At 32.0% G+C, this 16,569-nt stretch overlaps 2 protein-coding genes across 5 annotated transcripts; both read left to right on the top strand.

Moving 5' to 3' along the window:
• Positions 1–8,642: 8,642 nt before the first annotated feature.
• Positions 8,643–9,947, top strand: LOC129968396 (uncharacterized protein F54H12.2-like). The gene has a single exon (XM_056082253.1). The coding sequence runs from the start codon at positions 8,643–8,645 to the stop codon at positions 9,945–9,947; it is 1,305 nt and encodes a 434-aa protein (XP_055938228.1).
• A 956-nt stretch (positions 9,948–10,903) lies between these two features.
• On the top strand, positions 10,904–15,894 carry LOC129968882 (uncharacterized). 4 transcript variants are annotated; one of them, XM_056083200.1, is made up of 3 exons: positions 10,904–11,550; positions 11,645–11,713; positions 11,856–15,889. In XM_056083200.1, exons 1-3 carry the CDS (start codon positions 11,526–11,528, stop codon positions 12,143–12,145), a joined length of 384 nt encoding a protein of 127 aa, XP_055939175.1. In that variant the 5' UTR covers positions 10,904–11,525; the 3' UTR covers positions 12,146–15,889. The 4 variants fall into 4 exon arrangements, with proteins under 4 accessions (XP_055939175.1, XP_055939172.1, XP_055939173.1 ...); XM_056083197.1 differs by having other exon boundaries at positions 11,438–11,550; positions 11,856–15,894; XM_056083198.1 differs by having other exon boundaries at positions 11,443–11,550; positions 11,626–11,713; positions 11,856–15,894.
• Positions 15,895–16,569: the final 675 nt, after the last annotated feature.

The raw sequence follows: 16,569 nt of genomic DNA, 5'->3' as shown, positions 1-16,569 counted from the left end.
TTTGTTTTTTAATAATTTCTGCTTTTATTTTTTTAATTAAAATTAAATTCGAGGCAAGGAGTTCTATAATTAAAAAAAAGTTTTTTTGGGCAGTATATCAATATCTCTTGAAATTCTTGTATATTTCTGTTTATCAGACATCTGTTATTCCCACTTCCTATTAAATACTTTCAATAAGGTTGCCGTGTCGGCGTTACAGCGGAAAGGGGGAGGGGCGCTGACTCGTAGCTACATATGAAGATGACACACGGATTCGCTTGCACAACCCCTTTCTACGTGGGAGCACTTTCGCATACTTCAGAGATAGAACTGAAGGAGAAGAACAATCCGGAACCAGGACTCGAACCCGGGACGCCCAAGTGAAGGGGTAGATGCGCTACCCCTAGGCCTGGACGCTGGCAACATTTTCAATGATGATACAAAATTACATGCGATAACTCGTACTATATCCATACAATATAATTGGAATACTAAGGTATCGATTAAGGGGATAAAGATGTTTAATTAAAGAAATTAATTAAAGAAAACTTGCATTTACACATATTTCGTTGAAAATATGCAGATGGAAAAACACTTCAAAAGTTAATTGATTCAGTTAATCCTTTATTTACCAAATTATTTTACTATCAATTTTTCATATTTATTCTTGACCAATTAGTTAAGTTTTGGTACAGTATAAACCCAGGAAGAAGAAAAACTTTTAATTAATTAAATTAATAATTAAAGATTTTTAATCTTATTTTTAGCATCTACAATTTTTAATTGGAAATACGTTCTTCATGTTCTTTCAAATACTGTTAGAAAAAAATAAACATATTATGAGGATATCAACCGGATTTAAACGGTACTTTAAAGTGCCGTCGGTAAATAAAGGTTTAAACAAAAGAAATGAAATGTCAGAAAATTTATATTTCAGTAGTGATTAAAGGCTTTGACGCATCTCTTAATTTTATGAAATATATTTCTTGATGGAAAAAACAATTGATTTCATAATTTTAAAAGAGAAGTCCCAATTAGATTTAAAGACAATTGGAAATATTTTTCGAAAGCAGACATTTCTCTAGACAAAACCTTTTAAATGTCTAAAACATTTCCTTATTTCCGTCTGGAACCAGAAGAAACAGTAGCAAAACATATCGATTAAAAATATAATTGAAAATCTAAAAGAAACAATCTTTTTTGAAAAATAAATTTGCTATATACTGATGCAAAAGATACAATTTATTATAAGAGAGTGTACTTAAAAAATACCATTCTTTTGTGTTAAATCAATTGCATTCAATGAATAATTAATTTCTTCTAAGAATCGTAATTATTATGGATCCATTGTGGTCATATTCTTTTCATTACAAAATATAGCTTATTAACTAAAAGAATCTTATTATTTTTAGGATAACTGCCTGCAAAATATTTTCCAATGAGAATAATAATGCTGATTTAAAGTTCACAAACGTATTAGTAAATTTGTTTAATGTAATTTTTTATTTTTAATAATCTATATTAAAATTCTTCTAAGTTTTTTAAGTGTTAAAGTCTTTAGGATATTGAATGTTTGGATTTTTTTTTAGTTGAAAAATGTGAATGTACTTTCGAAACTTTCTAATATTTATAGATCTTTAAGGCAATTAAATTACAGAAAAACTCATTTTAAGGCCTATGGTGGGAGATTCAAATGAATGACTTACTAATGATCTAATTTTAGATTTTTTGCTAGAAATTTTCTCCCAAACTAGTTGCTTCCTTTCATGTCTTAGGGAGTAATTTCTGTAAATATTGAGCACGAAAACGTTAAATATTAATTTACAGATTAACTTGAAAAATTTTACTTGTTCCCTATTTACTTTAAACTGCCATAACTTTTACAAAATACATTATCCAATCCAGTAATTTCCACGTGGAAATGTAGAAACTTAATTACTTATATTTAAACATGAATTCAAGTAAGCAAATCTAAAACCGGGCTGCAATAAGCAAACACATTTTATGGAGGAGTTTCAATAAAATTTTCGAAATAATTGAAGATTTTGCATTTAGAATTTTAACTGCTTGATTACTTTAACACCAGCAGCTAAATGCGACTCATAAGCATAACAATACATTCCATTATTCATTAGAATATTTTACATGTACAACCCTTAGAATTTAAAAAATAAATATATTGGGAAAAATGAAACTGGCATACCATTTTATCTTATCTTTAACAAATTTAATAATTTTTATACTTTAATAATAATTATAAGTTTTACTTTACTTTATTGTCAACATTTAATTCTTTAATTTTTGTCTTTATTGCATATATTAGGGAATCCGACAATTGATCCTTCAGATACAGTAACAAGTGACGCCCCATCTATTCAACTCTAATTAAATTGTTGACAAACTGATAATAATTACATTCTTAAAATATTAAAACCGCGTCTTGTCCTCGAAAACACAACAGGAAGCAAATAAAAAATCACTTACAAAATTCTCTCCATATAAATATATAAAACAAGCCAAGTTCATTTTCACGACTTTGTTTAAACAACTTTAAGGTTAAATTTGCAAGGGTATGAAGTGGTATTATGATATGTTAATGTGTTTAAAAATAATAAATTGCAATAACAAAATTTAATAAGGCTGTTCTTATAGGATAAAGTGCAAAGCAAATTCTAAAAAATAATTATTTTATGATTGCCATGTAAAAATTCATAATATTCAGGGTGGCCGTAAAATACTTTTCTCTGTTTGGCGGCATCTACAGCTGAAATGAATGGACGAAATGAAACCAAATTTCATAAACAGACAGCGAAAATCATGGAAAAATGAATTCTGCAGGGAAAAAAAAATAGTACTAATAGTTGCCGACAGGAGAAATAGTGGCACTGCTGTCACGTACGAACGAAGAAATTTGGATATCGAGGTGCATTATGTAAAATTCCTAGCTCATACGTGACAGCAGTAGTATAGAGATGATGGCTCTCATATAAAAAGTACCTTTCACTAGATGATGGCTCTCATATAAAAAGTACCTTTCACTAGATGATGGCTCTCATATAAAAAGTACCTTTCACTAGATGATGGCTCTCATATAAAAAGTACCTTTCACTAGATGATGGCTCTCATATAAAAAGTACCTTTCACTAGATGATGGCTCTCATATAAAAAGTGCCTTTCAAAATAGTTGAAATATTCAACTAAATGAATTTTTTTTATCTCATTTCAGAATTAAAAATTTAGAATAACATTATAATTACAACAAATGTCTCTAGATTATAAAAAGAAATAAGTAAAATTTTATCTGTATACGGAGGAACATTGTTAACTCATATATTTAAACCGAAGCGATTAAATTCATCTAGAATTGTTTTTATAACTTTACAAGTTCATTTTTCACCGAAAGGAAATTGATAGAAGGGAAAAAACGTTACGATCAAGAATAAAATCATGAAAAACAATGAGTGAGAGAAGCATTGCTGGCTCATTCGATTGAACCGCGGCGATTAAAATGAGCGAGCAATGTTTTTGCAAGGTTATAAGTTCTATTCCCACTCAAAAAAAAGAGGCACAACAACTAAAAGAACCTTCAGATAAATTACAGATCTGAAATGATGCACGCTGCAAATGAAGTTTGCTGAGAAGAGAGTATGCAGATACGAACCTTGGTACCATTGAAATCACGGTAGAAAATGATCCGTTAAAGCGGGTGTATTCAGGTCGGGAGGAAAGGTTAAGTACAAGTTTGCGAAGAAGAGGAAATGCGCGTTCCATTTTTTTTTCCAAGGTGAAAAAAAAGCATTTGTTTATAATGGGGGACATCTGAAGAAAAAAAGAATATAAAGAAATTTATCGATCGAAATCGTCATTTAGTCACTCAGTATACACGGGAAATGGATGGAAAAAAGTTGAGCTTGTTTGTTTTAATAATTCTAGCTACAGCAGAATTAATTTTTATAATATCAAACCACCTTGAGACGACTGACAACGAAATTAAAATTAATAATAAAACGTGCTTTCGTTCGATACATATAGGAAGGAAATTATTTTATCATGAATGTTTAAAACAGGGTGCAAATATTCATGACATACGATATTTTTTTAACGTAAATTCAACATATTTATCAGCAAGCTTTTTAGGAGTTCAAATGACTGAGAAAGAATTTCAGAAAGTATGTGAACAATGTTCAAATTGAAACATCCTTCGTGTTTACTATGTGTAGGAGCATCGCAGTCGGGTAAAACCTCATTGGTGCGACAAATGATTGCACATAAAGCATATGATTTTGAATTTAAAAATATTATCTGGTGCTATAAAGTTTTTCAGCCATGGTTTGCTAAAGAAAAAGAAATGAAATTTGTTCAAGGTTTTCCAGAAAAAGTCGAAAGCGGAAATCTATATGTATTTGATGATCAGATGGATCAACTTTGCCAAGATTATGCGGAATTGTTCACTATTACAGCACACCATTCTAGAATCAGTGTGATTCTGATTTTGCAGAATCTATTTCCCCGAAATAAAGTGATGCGAGACATAAGTCTGAATGCACAATATGTAATATTATTTAAAAACAATCGTGACGTGGGACAAATCCAGTGTTTCGCAAGACAAGTATACGGAAATAAGGCAGCATATTTTATGGATGCTTACAAAAAGAGCACGCAAGGCAATTTTAACTATTTGTTGGTGGACCTACACCCGAGAACGGATGAAAAATTTAGGCTCAGAGAGAGCGTGTTCCCTGATTCCAATGGATTTTATTGGATATATTTACCGATAAAATGAAGAATATAAAGAAGCATTATCACTTACTGAAACTACTACTCAGCGCATCTCCAGCACAAAAAAGAGCAATAATACGGACTGCTAACAAAAGTCAGTTACATTGCTTATGCGAAATTTGTGTAAACGTCTTAGGTGGTAATTTATCGGTGAGCGTAAAGAAATTACGTAAATATAAAACGGCTATAAGAAAAATTGTTAATAAAAAATTATCTTTAGAAAAAAAGAGAAAAGAATTAATTAACCAAACGGGAGGCTTCCTACCCCTCATTCTTCCCGCAGTTCTATCTGCGTTAGTAGGCCTTGCCGGAAAAGCAATAGGAAGCTGAATTTAATATTCGCAGCAATGTCTCGGAGAATGGCTCTCGTTCCTGAAGATTTAGCAGCAACTTACTTTTCGAAAACATCAGATACCGGAGTACATGGTATTGAAAACCAAATATTAAACCTTCTTCATGAGTCAAACTATTCGGATGATGCAAAAGCAAAACTGTTGAGCCAACTGCTTTTAAAATATCAGCATGCTATAAATGTGCCTAAACCACCGATACGTGTAACTATTGAAGACTCTAAGGAACAAGTTCAAGAATCGCCTAAAAGTAACTCAGTGGAAGATCCTATATTACGTGATATCATACTTTCAGTTCCTGCGAACTTCCAAAAATTTATTTCGCCTATTGCTGAAAAATTGAATACACGCAGCTATGCTTGGAATGAATATGGTGAATTGATGAAAGATAACGAAATCGTTAAAAACACAAACGTTATTGACTTATTTTCATATTTAATGAGAAATGTAAAGAAAGGTTATGAACCACATGGTTTTTCAGTGTTTTGGAGGGGTATTAAAGAGATAAAAATACCAACACGTTGGATTGGCAACCAGAAGCTAGTAGAAAATTTCGGGTTTGACACAGACGCAGGCGAGATCCAAAACGAAATTAATCTGAAATCTCCAGATTCAAAAGCAAAGAAGAAGAAGCAAAACTCGAAAAGAAAATGGAAAGAATATTAGAAGCAGCATATTACGATTTCGCAAACCCTGCATCATTTGGCGGAATAAAGAAACTATCAGCAATCTCTAAAGTTCCATATGAGAAAGCTAAACGCTGGTTAATGACCCAAGATACTTATTCGTTACATAAACCAGTTCGGTATAAATTTTCTCGGATGTCGACGCTTTCATATGGTATAAATGATTTATGGCAATGCGATCTTGTGGATTTACAGCATTTAGCAGAACATAATAATGGGTTTAAGTATTTACTCACCGTAATTGATGTATTTTCGAAGTATGCCTATGTTATACCTCTTAAAAGCAAAACTTCTGTGGCTGTAAAAAATGCTTTTGAAAAATTGTTACAGCAGGTTAAGCCTAAACACATTCAAAGCGATAAGGGCAAGGAATTTTACAATACGCAACTTCAGTCATTGTTTAAGAGGTACAACATTAACCACTATTCAGCTGAAGGTGATCATAAAGCTAGTGTTATTGAGAGGTTCAACAGAACTTTAAAAAACAAAATGTTCAGGGTATTCACATATAGAAAATCTTATAGATATGATGATGTGCTACAGTCACTAGTAAAGTCGTATAATGACAGTGAACATCGTAGCATTGGCATGGCACCTTCAAAAGTCACTCGTGATTTTGAACCACATATCTTCAAAAAATTATATGGTTACACATTGAAGAACTCGCGAGTGATTTTGAATAAGGGAGATTTAGTAAGAATATCGAAAGCGAATAAATCGTTCAGACGAGGATATTTACCAGGGTGGAGCGATGAGGTGTTTATGGTGTCAAAAGTATATCCCTCTTATCCAACTACATTCGAGCTTCAAGACCTTAAATCAGAAGCTATAAAAGGACGATTTTACGCAGAAGAACTCCAGAAAATATTGAAACGCCCTGAGGATTATTGGCATATAGAAAAGGTGCTTAAAACAAAGGGCAAAGGTACGAAGAAAGAATATTACGTGAAGTGGAAAGGCTTTGATAATCGGTTCAACTCGTGGGTAAAAGCAGCATGGATGAAGTGAACGATTTTTACATTACGCTTCCCAGCAACTCTAGCATGGATTACTTTCCAAAAAATACGCAAGCATCATTCAGAACGAAATTATCTCGTCCAATAATACTAACTGGTGAATGGGAAGTTGGTTTATCAGAAATATTCGTTCCTCGAACCTGGTTCAACATCGGAAATCATAATAATAAATATTCGATAACTTACGAGGAAACAAAATTGGTGGAAAAGGATTTTCTGGAGTACTCAATCAGAATAAAAATTGAACAGGGAACTTCTGATGAGGATATAATCGATAACATTAACCAAAGTATTGAAGCAATATGTGGACATTTCGTCTCTTTCGAATTGGATCACAAGAATATGAATATACTTATTGCTCCGAATTATGAACTACACTTGACAGCTGCTGATTCACCAAGATTGTTAACTATGTTAAACTTACCTAGAGAGGATAGAGTTATAAAAACATCGGAAAGTTTTATGTACAGAAAACCATCAAAGACAAACAAAGACAATATTTTCAAAATTATCGCTCGAAATATGAAAAGGCATTTTATAATTCGCGTCACCAGGTTTAATCATAAGTATACTGATATGGACAACATACATCACGAACTCTTTCAGCATATAAATCATAATCTAATGCAGACTGGTATAGGAGGTGCAGCGGATTTTATATTCGACTTTAAAGAAGATAAAGTAGAAATAACGGTTCAAAAGAATGTTGAACTCGAGTTTAGGTTATTATATGCCCCGTTGTTTATGCGAATGTTGGGCATGACGAAAGATATTGTTTTAACGGGTAGAACGTTACATGTTTTGCAAAAAATTGAAAGGCCTCCTATGAACGAATACTTCCGCGTGAGCATTACGGATAAACCAACAATTCCTGTGAAAATTAAAAAAACAGAGGATATGGAACTACAAGTCGGATTTTATAAAAACTCAGAGCAGTTGTTTGGATCTTTTAAACACCTTGCTTTTAATCATTTAGCGAACAATAAGATCAAAATTCATATACCAGAAAATTCAACTCTGACTTTACAAGAAGGATTAAGAGATCTTTTAGGTTTCAAAGAATCCACATTAAATGGCGGAACTCATATATCTGACTATCAATTGGAGTTAGATGGAGGAATCACCGAAATTTATGTCTATAGTGATATCATAGAATCGCACTTTGTAGGGGATACAATTGCTCCTTTACTCCGTATTATTCCTGTTATGTCGAAAAAAGAAGACCAAATAGTAATAAATTATCAAAGACCGCTGTATTTTCCTTTGCGCAAAAATTATATCGATTGCATAGAAATCGAATTGAGAAGTAGCTCTGGAGATGGTATAATTTTTACCAGTGGGAAATCACTCTTGGTTCTCTCCTTCCGTCGCAGAACACTATAAAACTATTACTTATTTTGTGATGAATCATTTTAAATCCGATCGTGAAAGAGAATGCATTTGGATCAAAAAGCTTGTGAAGATTATTACTGCTCGCAAGTGCAGGCTGGCGGTGGACCATATTTTCAGGGTGTTGGCCACCAAAGAGGATATGGAATGTTTTCAAATTTATTTCGATTTATTTCTCCCATAGCACTGAAAGCTGGAAAGTATTTAGGAAAACACCTTCTAAGCGCAGGTTCAAAAGTAATGTCAGATGTTGCTTCAGGTTCATCTCTTAAAGACTCGGCAAGATCGCGATTTCGCGAAACATCAAAACAAATAAAAGACGACATTATTCATAAAATTCAGAGCGGTTCGGGTATAAAAAGAAAGAAATTCCAGAAGAAAAATCATTCGCAACGTGTCAAGCGGAGCCGAAAGAAATTAAAGAAAGCAGACATATTTTCATAATGGATTCCCGAGCGTGTGCTTGCTTGCAGAGTGAATTAGACCTTTTTAACGTGAATCCTGTACAATTATCAACAGAAGACAGCTCATTCACTGAGATTTTTCCTGTTGCATCTCTGAATGAAAAGACGCCAATTGAATTTTACGTAAGCGGAAGTGGTGAACATTATCTGGACTTATCCCATACACTTTTGCATCTACAAGTGAAAATTAAAAAGAGAAATGGAGCAGTAATTGGAACGCCTGATCAAGTGGCTCCTATCAATTATCTCCTTAATACGCTATTTTCTGAATGTTCAGTTACATTAAATGACAAGCAGGTTTCTTCGCAAGCTAACTACGCATATAGATGTATTTTCGATGCTTTGCTTTCACCTCGAGCTGTTCAAGAATCAATGCTAACATCGGGTCTTTTCTACAAAGACGCTGCTTCTAAGCATGAATCAGTAGAACTAGCTAATGTTGGTGATAATGCAAATTCCGGTTACCAAACTAGATATAACATCTGCAAAGATAGTAAACTTATAGATATGATAGGTCCATTACATTTCGATCTAGGCAATCAGAGCAAATGTCTTATAAATTCGGTGAATCTTCGGATCAAATTAGAAAGAAATAAGGATTCTTTTGCTCTGATGTCGGCCACGCAAGATTTTAAAGTAGTTATATATCATGCATCATTATTTGTTAGGAAAATTAAAGTCGCTCCCTCAGTCGTGATTGCCCATGAATTAGCTTTAAGCAAGGGAGTTATAAAAATGCCTATTCGCAGAACAGAAGTGAAATCATTCGCACTTTCTTCAGGAATGCAATCAATAACTATCCCTAATGCGTTCATTGGACAATTACCGACACGACTTATAATGGGTATGGTATCTAATGCTGCATTTAATGGGGATTTTTCAAAAAATCCATTCAATTTCAAGCATTATGATTTATCATATCTTTGTATATTAGATGGCAATCGTATGATTCCGTCAAAGCCCTTTCAACCAAAATTTGATAATTCTAACAGTTACAGCAGATGTTATATGAGTCTATTTACTGATTTGGGTAGATATCATAAAGATCAAGACATTAATATAAGTTACACTGAATATAAAGATGGGTATACGCTGTTCGCTGTAGATTTGACGCCCGATCTCAACGCGGACGGAATGCATGAAAGTATTTCACGCAATGGTAATTTAACTATTGATATAAAATTCAGCAAAGCATTATCTGAAACTGTAAATTTAATAGTTTTTTCAGAGTATCGAAATACTATAGAAATCGACAAAAGTCGCAGTATTTTTTCAGATTTTTGAAAATGGATAGCACAACTTTGTGCAGACTTGCATGCAGCGACTTCCGTCTACGTTCTAAATTTGGAGGTGTATACGCTTCAGATGAATTGCCTAAGACAATAGATAGTTATTCATGTTTTATTGTAAATTTAGATCCTAAAACAAAACCGGGAAGTCATTGGGTTGCAATAGCATTTCGGAATAATAAATGTTACTATTTTTGTAGTTACGCTTCTGTGCCGAATAACAAATATATTTTAAAGTTCATAGAAAATAACGCTGCAAATTTTGCTTGGAACAAATGTAGATATCAAAGCTTAGTGTCGTATACTTGTGGTCATTTTTGCCTTCATTTCTTGTACAATTTTGTGAGAAAGCAAACTTTGTCACCTCTAGATTCTAATAAAATTGAAAATAACGAGAAGTTTATTAAAAAATTTGTAGCTAGCAAATTTCGTTTACAAAATTGCTGCTTTTCTCCATATTCAAATCAAATTTGTGAAGCTCGTGATTTCAGAAATAGATGTCTTTAGACATGTTTCAACAGAATATAATTATATATGCTCTCTCTATAAGCTCTCTATATAAATTTAACATATTTTTTTGGAGGTCACTTTTCATACAGAGCATATAAAAGAGATACACTAACTGGGGAATTCTCATTGTGCTTCAACTGATTCAGCAGAAACGATGACTTCCGAACTGAGATATGGCTTTATGTACTTGAAGCGTACTGGATCAGCTTATATGATTCATTGCTTCACCGATTCCCTTTACGAAAATATGATATCCTGTGTTCAAGCTGCGAACTCCTATCAAATGGATACAGTCGATTCAGACTGCAGATTGAAGATTGCCTATTTCAAGGTTCTCAACAATAATGATATTGTCAGAGAACTCCATAACGGTTCTGCTATGAATTATCGACAGACATTTGATTGTAAAACGTAATACAAAGCGAACTTCGACGAATCAATTACTCATGATTCAAAGATCTGCAATGGAATTGTGGACAACTTCAAAGAAAATAAATGTAAATACTAAACTATACAGCTAAGATACTGAGAATAGCTCAGCATTGTAAACTCTATATAAAATTGTAATACTAAGCAGCACTAACTGTCATTTAATGTAACATCATCAATGAATCGATGTTCTACATGCATAAGCAACACGAAGAAACTGATTGTACCACTCGATGTAATATTTTAACAATCCCTGAATAAAAATATAATTTAACTGTATAATTGCGTCTGTCTTATTTTGCTTCGCTACATCAATATGTTTTTTGTAATATCCTATATCACCGTAAAATTACGTTGTTTTATTCTCAAGGTGGTGAAAGTGGGTTAAGGTAGGAAAATGCACATAAAGTTATTTTAAAATTACTTTAAGGTCACCAGTTCAGGGAGAACAAGGCGTTCCTGGGAAATTCTACAGATAATAAACAATTATTCCATTGCCACTTACATAAACAGGGGTATAAATATAAGCTACATCAACCTTTGTACATATACTACCGATCTTGTTGAAGACTTCATCTTCATCTCTGTCTCCGTCTTCCTCAGAGTGCGTGTATCTAAGTACTACTCAGCTATCATGGACAGTCACAAAGCGAGCGTCAGTAAGTGATTGCATTTTCATATTCTTTTTAGATTGCTAAGCATGTGTAACATAATTTTTTAAAAATAAAGTTAAGTTTTCACACTTCCTAATAGGCTTAACTGATAGCGATTCAGACGGCGAGCAGTTATTTCCCCTTCCTTCCAAGGAAAAGCATACAAGCGGTAAATTAGATTTGATTTTATAAGTCAATTTAGACTTTAGATTTTTAAATTCCCAAAGAAAAAACATGACGGTAAAATGTAAAATCATTTTACATTTTGTATCTTTAGATTTAATTTCAAAATATTATCCCTTTTCTGATAGCTAAAAGAAAATCAAACGATGAGAAAAAAGAGGAGTCCACCAAAAGAGCAAAGAATTTCGAGTATAATTTTTCTGATCCGACAGAAGAGAAAAAGCTCATACCCCCAATAAGCGCTTACCTAGGAAAAGGGATTAACATCAGCATCAAGGAATACAGAAAGTCCTATTATCTTGCTTTCCAAAAGAATGTTGGAGATGAAACAAAGAACAGATTCAACATGAATCTTGACCAATTGGGAGCTTTAAAAAAAGCTATAAATGTGTTTGCAGAACATATAAAGAAAAATTGACATTCACGAGTTAAATGAAAATTTTGTAAAAAAATTGAACTAACTTGACAATTTTCCCTATATTCATCTTCTTAGAATGTCGTTTAATAGAATAGAATCAAGTTTTAGAGGTTATATTTCAGCTTACCGACACTCTCCGATACACTCTGATCCCTACAACTTATATAACGAAATTCGAGAAAACATTTTCTTACTCTTATTAGAGCAAAACCTACCTTTCCGTCTTTTAATATGCATAAGCATTGAATTTATTAAAGATACTCATCCTGACAATTTACTGCAAAACGCTTACTTCTGTTCATTTGCTGAACGCATAATATCATATAACCAAGTAAAAAGTAAAGTTAAAAGCTGTTTTCAGAAAATATTCAATTCCATTGAAACATATATCCAAAACGGTAGTGGTTGGGTTATTAATAAAATTAACTTTTTAGATGTTAATATCGGACAGTACAGAGAACCGCGGGGAGGTTGCGGTAATATAAAATTACCTGACTGTTTAAAAAAAAAAAGAACTCTTCTAAATATACGTTGCGATGATCACAAATGCTTCATATATAGTTGCTTAGCTCATCTCTTTCCTCCTGAAAAAAATTCTAATGCTCCAAGCAGTTACCAAAATAAACTAAAATACTTAAAATTGAAAAATGTAACCTTCCCCATGAAACTCTCTAACATAAAGCATTTTGAAAGTATCAACAGCTTAAAGATAAATATTTTTACTTATGACAAAGAAGTTTTCCCCATATATATCAGTAATAAAAAGTTGGGTTCGGAAATAAATTTACTTCTGTATAAAGAGCATTACTTCTTAATTAAAAATCTAAATCGTTTATTAAACTCCAAAAAAGGGATTCATCATTATTGCTCGCGATGCCTGATTGGATTTCAGAGGCGAAATAGTCTTGTAGATCATAAGCGAGTGTGTTGCCAAAATGCCCCCCAAAAACTATCCCCGCCTAAAATAAACACTGTAAAATTTACTAGCATTTACAAAATGTTGTTCCATCCTTTTATTTTGTATGCGGATTTTGAATGCATAACGAAAAATATATCTACTGTTTTACCAAATACATCTCAGAGTTTTTCAGCCAACCTAGAGCATCACGAACCAATCAGTTTCGCATTAATAGCAATTAATATAAAAAATGAAATAATATATCACAAATTCTATTGCGGAGAAAATCCAGTACAAATATTTTTAAAAACAATAAAAAAATTAGCAAAATCTTTATTTAAAAGACTATCATGCAATAAACCAATGATCGAGGAAAATATACCAACGGGAAAGCCTAGCACATGTTACATATGCAAGTTAAAATTTGAACCGAGTGATCGCATTGTCAGAGATCATTGCCATGTTTTAGGCATATTTAGAGGTTTCTGTCACAATTCATGCAATTTAAATTTAAAAAGAAGTAATTTCATTCCTGTAGTCATTCACAACCTTAAGGGGTACGATTCCCACTTATTGTTAAAACATATGTCTCCAGAATTCGCGCATCAGATTGATATAATTCCGACGAATAGTCAAAAATTTACTAGTTTCACCCTCGATAATTACATTAAATTTATTGATTCGTACGCATTTCTTGATTCTTCCTTATCTTCTCTTGTAGAAATTTTGAAAATTTCTGAACATCGGTTTGACATTTTTGATTCTTTTTTCCAAAATAAAACAAATAGAAACTTACTCAAACAAAAAGGATTTTTTCCTTATAGCTATTTTTCATCAAAAGATATTTTAAAACAAAAGACATTTCCACCTCACGAAGCCTTTTTTAACATTTTGACGAATTCGAACATAACAAAAAAAGAATACAAACACGCACTGAGGGTTTACCAAGAATTTCATTGTAAAAATTTTCAAGATTACCTTGAATTGTATCAAAATACAGATACAATTCTTTTAGCTGAAGTATTTCAATCGTTTCGACAAACAAGCATGATGCACTATCATTTGGACCCTGCTCATTTCCTAACTATTGCTGATTTAACGTGGCATTCTGGTTTAAAATTCACAGGTCAGGAATTAAAATTGTTATCGAATGTAGAAGACTATGTCTTACTTGAGACTCAAATGAGAGGTGGAATTTGCTTTCTCGGTCAAAGATATGCCCAGGCAAATAATCCATATCTTTCTTGTTATAACCCCGATGAACCTACAAATTATATTGTGAATTTAGATGTTAACAATCTTTACGGACATTGCATGTCTGAATATCTACCTGTGGGGGATTTTCGTTGGCTTTCACCTGAAGAAATAGCTGTTTTTGATTTAGCAAATGTATCTCGATACTCAGAAACGGGATATTTATTAGAGGTAGATTTACTATATGATAAATCAGCTCATGATTTCCATGATTTTCCCTTAGCAGCAGAACACTTAAATATAAATAAACAAATGTTATCAGATTATCAAAAAAAAATATTGTCTGAAAAAAATATTCCATTCACCGAGTGTAAAAAGTTAACACCAAATTTTTATCCAAAGAAACGCTACATTTTACACTACAGGAACTTAAAATACTATTTAAAGCATGGGATGTCTTTAAAAAAAATTTATCGGATCTTGGCTTTTTCACAATCAGACTGGTTGCGAAGCTATATAAATTTTAATAATGAAAAACGCCAACAAGCCAAAAGCGAGTTTGAAAAATCTTTCTTTAAAAAAATGAATAATGCTTTTTTCGGCAAAACATGCCAAAACGTCAGAAAAAGAATTAACTTAAAGACTGCTCTTACACCCGCTGAATGTAGAAAGCATTTAGCAAGTCCTTTACTTGAATACTTTGAGAGCATAAACGAAGACTTCGCTGTCTTTAAGATGAAAAAAATTAATCTAGTTCTCGACAAACCAATTTATGTAGGATTTTGCGTGCTTGAGCTAGCTAAATTACACATGTATACTTTATATTACTCTAAGTTCAAAAAATATTATAAAGAAAATTGCAAACTCTTATACACAGATACTGATTCTCTATTCATGCAAATATTTACAAATAATGTTTACAAAGATTTTAAAAACGAATTTTTTGATATCATGGATCTAAGCAACTATCCATCTTCAAGTGAATTTTTTAATTCGGAGAACCAAAATAAGTTAGGGTTTTTAAAAGACGAAACGAAATCTAAACCTATTTCAGAATTTATCGGTTTACGATGCAAAATGTACAGCTACAAATGTGAAAATACTGAAACGAAAAAGGCAAAAGGTGTAAAACAGAGTTGTTTAAGAAACATAACACATGAACATTTTAAAACCTCTTTACTTAATGAAACGATTCATCGTCACGAGCAATATTCTATACAGTCAAAATCACATATTCTTTCTACAACCATATCAAACAAAATTTCTTTATCTCCGTTTTACGATAAAATATTTTTGAATGAGGATGGTGTGACCGGAAAATGCTTTGGTCACTATTCCTTGCTTGAAGAATAATGGTAATATAATTTTCGTTTATTTTTATGTTCTTCAAAAAAAAATTTTTTTTGAAAAACTATTAAGCATTCAATAGCTACCTTCTGTTAAGGGGAAAATTGTCTCTTAGTTCAATTTTATTTCACATGCTTTGTAAGTGAATCAAATGTTTACTCAGATCGACTGGTTGGACTGAGTTTTTTCATGGTTTTCTCAGTCTATAACGCAAATGCGAACCAATATAAGATCTTCCATGAGATATTATTAATAAATACCAAGAACATTTTATTTTTAATGTAATCAATTTTTATACTATTTTTGCATGTACATATATATATATGATTCAAGTTGTTGTTTTTATCTTAGTTAATATTGTATTAATTGTTTGCACTGTTTTTCGAATGAAATGGAAATAATTTGTATTCATATCCTTTCTTTATATACATTTCTTTCTTATATTCACATGCTTTGTAAGTGAATCAAATGTTTACTCAGATCGACTGGTTGGACTGAGTCTTTTCATGGTTTTCTCAGTCTATAACGCAAATGCGAACCTGTATAAGATCTTCCATGAGATATTATTAATAAATTCCAAGAACATTTTATTTTTTAATGTAATCAATTTTTATACTATTTTTGCATGTATATATATATATGATTCAAGTTGTTGTTTTGTCTTACTTAATAATGTATTAATTGTTTGCACTGCTTTTTCGAATGAAATGAAAATAATTTGTATTCATATCCTTTCTTTATACATATATTTCTTTCTTATAAATACAATAAAAATCGTTCAACAATTATCAGTCTGTGCCTCTTTTTTTTGAGTGGGAATAAAATTTATAACCTTGCAGAAAACATTGCTCGCTCTTTTAGTAGTATAGAGATGATGGTTTTCATATAAAAAGTTTTTATATGAGAGCCATCATCTAGTGAAAGGTACTTTTTATATGAGAGCCATCATCTAGTGAAAGGTACTTTTTATATGAGAGCCATCATC

The sequence above is a fragment of the Argiope bruennichi genome, chromosome 5, assembly GCF_947563725.1.
Source record: "Argiope bruennichi chromosome 5, qqArgBrue1.1, whole genome shotgun sequence".
In the NCBI taxonomy this organism is placed as follows: Eukaryota; Metazoa; Arthropoda; class Arachnida; order Araneae; family Araneidae; genus Argiope; species Argiope bruennichi.
The sequence above is the reverse complement of the archived record's forward strand: the minus strand, read 5'-3'. Positions and strand labels throughout refer to the sequence as shown.

Bases quoted from the DNA above. Each gene is read 5' to 3' on its own strand.
- LOC129968882 (XM_056083197.1), top strand. From the start codon at position 12,222: ATGTCGTTTAATAGAATAGAATCAAGTTTTAGAGGTTATATTTCAGCT.
- LOC129968396 (XM_056082253.1), top strand. From the start codon at position 8,643: ATGGATTCCCGAGCGTGTGCTTGCTTGCAGAGTGAATTAGACCTTTTT.